This window comes from Vespula vulgaris, chromosome 1 (genome assembly GCF_905475345.1).
Source record: "Vespula vulgaris chromosome 1, iyVesVulg1.1, whole genome shotgun sequence".
In the NCBI taxonomy this organism is placed as follows: Eukaryota; Metazoa; Arthropoda; class Insecta; order Hymenoptera; family Vespidae; genus Vespula; species Vespula vulgaris.
The window spans coordinates 2,417,776-2,425,000 of NC_066586.1; the positions used below are offsets into that span (position 1 = coordinate 2,417,776).

The 7,225-nt window shown below is 36.8% G+C and overlaps 2 protein-coding genes and 1 long non-coding RNA gene across 10 annotated transcripts in view; 2 read left to right on the forward strand and 1 right to left on the reverse strand.

Annotated features, from left to right (window-relative positions):
* LOC127069774 (uncharacterized) overlaps positions 1–7,225 on the reverse strand; it is a 275,276-nt gene that overhangs the window by 219,389 nt on the left and 48,662 nt on the right. The window contains exon 3 of one of the 7 annotated variants that reach the window (XR_007783715.1): positions 6,975–7,036. The exons of the other annotated variants lie outside the window; for them this stretch is intronic. This is a non-coding gene — a long non-coding RNA (uncharacterized LOC127069774). The remainder of the gene's footprint in view (positions 1–6,974; positions 7,037–7,225) is intronic. 7 annotated transcript variants of the gene reach the window in all.
* The window catches only part of LOC127069705 (protein vein), a 231,043-nt gene that overhangs the window by 176,091 nt on the left and 47,727 nt on the right, over positions 1–7,225 (forward strand). For both annotated transcript variants that reach the window (XM_051007051.1, XM_051007062.1), the window contains exon 4: positions 5,965–6,073. In XM_051007051.1, coding sequence (XP_050863008.1) covers positions 5,965–6,073 — 109 coding nt within the window. The remainder of the gene's footprint in view (positions 1–5,964; positions 6,074–7,225) is intronic.
* Positions 1–7,225, forward strand: part of LOC127069561 (protein FAM214A) — a 133,777-nt gene that overhangs the window by 25,480 nt on the left and 101,072 nt on the right. The window lies entirely within an intron of this gene.

Below are 7,225 nucleotides of genomic sequence, written 5' to 3' on the forward strand. Positions count from 1 at the left end.
CGTTCCGTCTTGTACTCGCACCGAGATCGAATTTTAGCGAGTTGCGGAACGATTTCAGATAATTTATACGAAAAGTTTGAACTTGTATAGAAGGAGTTAGTATCCGAGACTTCATATATCATCGATTTATCGGCATCTTCTTCTTCTTTTTTTTTTTGGTTTCTCTTCTTTTGTCAAAAATAATAATCGTTGTACGTTATTGTTTTCGTTCTTTTTTTTTTTCTTTTTTCTTTTCCTTACAATTTTTTCGTCGCGCGCGACGGAAGAACTCTAAGGGTTTAAAATCGACGAGAACAATTTATCCACAAATATTAGTAATCCTGTAGAGAAAGTAGACGAGATTTTTCTTAAAATTACTGTTCAAGATCGGTATATATGTATATTCGATCGAACAAATTTACCTTGTAGTAAAAATAAGGATACCGTTGCAGTTTCAACGAGAAAAGAAAAAGTAAATAAATGGAGAAAAGAAAGAAAGAAAAAAGAAAGAAAAAAAGGGGTAAAAAACAAAAAAAAAGGAAAAATATCACAAAAGTTGAGCTTTATACCGGCTGACTTGAGTCTCCCTAGGAAAAAGGGCGTGGTTTTTGACGTCAGAGCGAGACGCTGTGGGCTGGTAACCGAGAATTTCTCGAGTCCGCTACTATTCCAGGTGAACAACAACGTGAAACTATAGTTCGAGTTCGGCGAACTAGCATTGTCACAGCTTGCCACCCGCATTTCAACGTGAAACCGGCTGCATGGATTTTGCGGCTTTCGCGAAAATTCAAGCGACCATGTTCTTTGGCTCATGAACCTGTCGCTCATCTAGGTCGACATGGATCCCAAGTCGATTATTCGCAGATGTTGTAAAACTATTTGTCAAGATATTGCAAAACTATTGATTCTCGATGAATTTACGATCTCATCTAATAACATCTGATAATCAGAAAAAAAAATAAATAAATAAATTATTCAATTATATTTTGATCAAAAGAATTCACACTGATGTAAATAAATATGATCGGTAGATATATTTTCATAGAAACGGATATTAATTTCATACAAACTATAAATGTAGTTAACAGAGAAAACCAAAAATAATGTAAAAAGATATAAGAGAGTGGAGAGAGAGAGAGAGAGAGAGAGAGAGAGAGAGAGAGAGAGAGAGAAATGGGTGTGTTCTCGCAACAACATACTTCAAATTTCGATCGGCATCAGTGAGGACGTTAGCTGATGTCAGCAATATCGATGTTGAGTCGATATCGTGAGTCGATCGTAAAACGATCGTCAGCCGGTCTTATTGAATCTTAGTCTCCTTGTCCGATACGTCGAATATCTATCGAATGCATTTGCACGGTGTGTCTAAAAAATAATCCAAAGGGAATTGCTAGCACTCACTGTTCAAGATAGAAAAGGTCCAACAGAGAGTTGCGCATGTTAGTTTCTCTTGAATTTCATTTTGACGGGGTACACCTTTCTTTTTAGCGGCCGATACGAAATAAAACGAAACGTTTATCGAAATAAAACGTAAAGACACGTAATGAAAAGAAAATCCCACGGATAGCGTAAGACGATTTTAACGTTCGAGCTCGAGCTAACTCGATACAAACTTTCTTTTCTATTTTTTTCTATTCGAAAGAAAACGAGAAAGAGGGAGAGAGAGAGAGAGAGAAAAGAGAGAAATAGAGAGCTGGCAGTTTTATTCGTTCGCTAGCAAACACACCAGATGCAAATAAATGTTTGCTCTCTTCTCTCCTCTTTTCTTCTCGTTCGATTCAACGACAAACTAAAGTCGATCTTCGAAACCGTTCTTTCTTGTCTCCTTCACCGAACGCTTTCGCTTTTCTTGACACTCTTGGAAAATAACGCCAAGCGTTGAACGATCGTTCGTTCTTTCTTCGAACGTACCTCGTACCTCTTGACTTCTCAAATCGCGAAAGAGATTCCTCGATAAAAAAGAAATTACTGAGCATCGCAAAAATCTTCTGAGAGGAGCTGGTAAGACTTTCCTGTTAAAAGGTTCAAGCGTAATATGGACGTCGTTCTTATCCAACACGTCGCAGCACATTTTCACAAAACTGCACGTCGTATTCTTTCTTTCTCTTTCCCTCCCTCTCTTTCTCTCTCTCTCTTTCTCTCTCTGTCTATCTCTCTCGCTTTTTCGTTTTCTCTATGTTTCTCTTTCCCTACCCTTTCCACGTTCCATCTTCTCTCGTTCTCGCCTGACTTTCAATGTCTTTTTTCTCCGTGCCGGAATGTAAACCTTTTGTCCGTGTCGTAGCGAGTATATATCGTCGTTCTTTTCGAAAGCTCGAGAAAAGCTTCTCTTTTAGAACACGTTGGACTTTTATTGCAACGGATCTTCGCTAACGTTCAAATCGATGCGACTACGAAACGAAAGAATATTCTTACGTATTAAAATAAATAGATATTATCTAGGAATCGTAATTTAACAGATCGTGGATAAATTTTTAATGAGATTCTTTTCAAAGAGAAAACTATCGTTAGAGCTAAGCGATCTAACGCTTTGATCGACGGCGTCAACAAACGCGACGTTTTAATTAAAATAATTTTATTCTGACGTTACGATGCAACGTGTAATAGTTAACGAGTGTTACTTAATCGCATACGTTATCGCGTTTGTTCTCCATTTAATATTTTAATATTTCACTTTCTCTCAAGAAGAATTTAAATACGTGAATCTGCGAACGGTAGAAAGTGTACTTTTTCTACGTAGACCAAGCTTTGAAAACCAGGCTGGAGTTTTCTACTACGTTCCTTTCTTTACTTCTCCAACCTTTCTCTTTTTCTTCTTTCCTACTTTTCTTCTTTCCTCCTTCTCCTCTTACTTCTCTCCCTCCTCTTCCTCGTTCTCCTTCTCGTTCTTCGTGCTTGCACGCCGCGCGAAATCTATTCAATTTACTTTTTTCTAGCAAGGGATCTACTACGACGAAAGGAGATGTCTCTGTAGAGAAAAAGCGAGCAAGAGCGTAAGGACGACGAGCGAATAGCTAAGATCGTCCGTTAAAGTACACACGACTGTTCCCAACTACGACGGTGCTTAAAGCTTCGAGGGTCTTTCAAACTTCACAATTTCGTTCTCTTAGCGTCAAAGATTTCCTTCTGTGATTTTCCTAAAGCTCTATTTTTTTGCAACCCCTCGTTTTTCCTACCAACGACTTTAACGATCCCCGATTTCGATCTTTCATACTTGGAGATTCGTGAGGATCGTTTAATTAAAGCTACGAATCCCTTCGTTTTCTCTAAAGACAAATAAAACATAAAAAAGGAAACAGAGAAGGGAACAAAAAGTAAAGGCAAAAGTTTTTTTTTTTCGAAAGGACATACAGTTGGATTAGAATACAAATTTTCTCTTTCTCTCTCTCTTCTTAAAAAAAAAATATATATATATATATATATATATATATATATGCTTTGATCTAGTCATTTCCCCTTCCTATTAAAAAAAATAAATAAATAAAAAATAAAAAGAAATAATTACTTCGAAATAACCCTATTCGATTTCTCTGTTAGAACGTTTCAATAAATTGGAAGAAGAAGAACAAAAGGTTAACAGTCTTTTAGCATCGTCTGTTATAGTCGTCAATAAAAGAGCGTTAACTCACGAAAAAGCATTAAGATCGGACGAGAAAATTCTCCAAGGAATTTTTAAGCGCGAGAATTCGTAAAAGTTTTTACCATTCTCATGGAATCCATTGGCATTGGTGTATGAGAAGGCTGCCCAGCTAGTAGAAGAAGATTCGGAGGTGAAGCGTGTATTTTCGGAATCGAATACGGGCGCTCGTATAAATTCCAAGCGCGAATTGTTATTACTATGGATGCTAGACGTTTCGTCGAAGAGTGCTTACCCGCATATCGTCTCCCATAAATGTCCAACTATGCTTCCGTCGGTAGCTCATCGAGAACTGTGAGAAAATCGAAATTCGTACTCCTCTCTCTTTCTCTCTCTATCTATCTATCTATCTATCTTTCTTTTTCTTTCTCTTCGTAGTCCATCAAGCTTTGCTTTTTCTTTCACTTGAAAAAAGAAAAGAATGATGGGTTTGGTTGGTGGTCGATCGTAGGAATTCCTACTGAAATGTCTTCTACTCATTACGTGCTTAACGAAAAAGAAACGTCCGTTCCTCCGTTCCTCCCGTTTCGATGGAAATGTAGAAAAAACGATGAAAAAGAAAGAAAGAAAGAAAGAAAGAAAGAAAGAAAGAAAGAAAAACAGAAAGAAAGAAAAAAAAGCGAGGACAGAGAAGAGGAAGGAAGCCGAATCGAAAGCTTTCCGAGATTGGCCGTTGGAAAGCTCGCCCGGGTAACATAGAGCCATGGCTGAATGTTCGAGTACTAATCCTAGTGTAATAATGGCTTACGCGCTCGCAAGCTCGTTTCTAGTAGCGAGGACGTGGCCGGTCTCTACTTGACTCCGCGGTATTACCGACCACTTCTACCCTCATCGGACGTGACCTCCAACCCATTATACGATCCTTTTTATTCCGTTATATGACCCGTGAAGCTTTTCGGCTTTCCGCCACGAATCGAGACAAAAAAGAAAAAAAGAAAACTGAAAAAAAAAGAAAAGAAAAAAATTCATATTCATAATTCTCCATTCGAGGAGGATTGACAAACGTTTGACGATGTTTGAACGGCATGGTTAAAATAAATAATTTCTTTTTCTAATAAACTGGGTTAAAGAAAGAAAACGAATGTTGTTTTTCTTTCTTTCTTTCTAACTTTCTTTTTCTTTCTTTTTTTTTTTTTTTTTTTTTTGAATCGAAATAAAGAAATGGCAGGTTTTCCTCGAGTGATAAAAATAAATATCGATCGTGTAATCGTCGTAAAGTTTTGTACTCTTACATTGCTTCTACATTTTTAAAGATCTCGAGATATCGCGGCATCCTTCGCATAGATTTAAGAAGAAGATTGATATATAGGAAATATCGTCGGATCTATGTAAACATAACCACTGATATATATCGTACATGCATACATACATTTTTTAAAGGATATTCTCGAAAGTGTGAACGTAAAAAAGAAGAGGAAGAAGAAGAAGAAGGGGAGAAAAAAATACACACGTCGTTGCATCGAAAAAGAAAAAAAAAGAAAGCGAAAGAGAGAGAGAGAGATAGAGATATCTTTTAAGATTCTCGTAAATCCCCGTTACCACCCTCGTTGCTTATACTCTGCTGACATTGTATTTCCATACCAAAGGTTAATCCATAACTTAATCGATTTAAATGAAAATTCATGATCTTGAAAGGAAAATGATTGAGAGGGAGAGTTAAAAGCGTACGATCTATCTATACTTTCACTTCTCAAGAATATCGTTTTCTTAACCTACGAACTATCGCGAAAAGGGAACGGGATTTATTCGAACGCGAATGAATTCGAACGGGATGGAAGGGTGTTGCGAAGAAAAACGCCGACGTAAGCGGCGAATAAAGAAGTGGAAAGAGACAGAAAGGAGATATATAGATAGAGTGAGGTAGGAGAGAGAAAGAGAGAGAGAGAGAGAGGAGGAAAGGAAAAAAAGAGAAAAAAAAGAAAAAAAGGAAGAAAGAAAGAAAGAAAAGAAGAAGAAGGGTCGGAAGAGTGGCATCGAACGTTACTTTCGAAATAGATACGAAGTGTTCTCCCTTTCCAGTCGACTCTAGTACGCCAAAGGAAGATCGTGGAAAAGTCACGCGCGCCGTTTGTCCTCCTCTCTCTCTCTCTCTCTCTCTCTCTTATTCTCTAGCAAAACCACTACGAATAACAACTTTAGGCTTTGCTACTTTGCCAGCTCGAAACCGAATGCTACTACGGTATTAGCATCGTTCGACTTTGCCTCTATTTTCCAAACAATTTCCAAACAAATTCACATGTTTCTCTGAAGTAACCATTTCGATTCAATTTACATATATATATATATGAAACTATGTAGATACATGAACTAATCAACATTGATATGTTTTTTCTATTTCTTTTTTACAGCGACAGCGGCATGGCCGAGGCAGGAGCAGCCCTGTCCAATAGCAGGAGACTTTTGCATGAACGGTGGTACCTGCCTATTTTTTGAGACTGTCGGTGAACCAGCATGCAGGTGAATACAAGCACCATTTTTATTTTCTACTTTTATTCTTTACTAAGTCGAAAATGTTTTTTTCCCTCTCTCTCTCTCTCTCTCTCTTTCTCTCTCTTTCTCTCTTTCTTTCTCTATCTCTTTTTCTCTCTAGTTAATTTTTATTTACGATCTTTTTCTGATCGAATTATTGATCGATAGAAAAGTTCTCTCTATTAAATTCTAAAACTAGTGATTGCATTTGTTTAGAATATCTACTCTCTCTTGGACGATATTACGAACGAATTCATTTCTTCCATCTCTAACAGAAACAATTCGATTATCGGAAAGATAGTGGAATTCGAGAGTCTCGCGATATACGAAGCTGGATGGTAACGCGAACGAGAAACGTGGAATAAAAGTACATAGTTCCTCGGTCATTTTATTATCTGGAGAACACGAGAGAATCGATTTTAAATATAGATCGACGAGGTATCGACTCGTTAAACGTTACCTTCCGGTAGATATATTTCTTTCGTTTTTCTTCTCTATTCCGAAATGATTTTCTTTCACGCTCGACTTCTTCTTACCAAGACATTGACTTTTCTTTCGAACTCGAATGAATACTCGATGACGTATTAGATTTATCGATGAAACGTATCAATCTATCGATAAATTATCATAAAGTACGATAAACGATAATTACGTTACCGTAGAAACAATATTATTATTACTACTACTACTACTACTACTACTACTACTACTACTATTATTATTATTATTATTATTATTATTATTATTATTATTATTATTATTATTATTATTATTATTTATTAAGCGTAATTATTTAATTAAAGGGATAGGAACAACCGTGTGAGTATATACCTATCTGTGGTTGAATTCATTCTCACGTGTTCTGCGAGAAACTGGCGCAAATACTTACATTAAATCCGTCGACGCTTCGCATCCTATATCTCTCTCGTGTTGGCGAAAACAAAAGACTCTCTGAAAGCAGCCACGTGAAAGCACTTAAAGCTTAAGTACGTATCACGTGAAAGAAAAAAAAAAAAAAAAGAAAAAGAAAAACAATACAGGCGTTTAGTACAACAACAAGTAAATAGAACAAGCATTTAATACGTATACGAAAGCTCGTTGGACCATAAAGAATCAATTGACCGCCGAGGAGTGAAAATA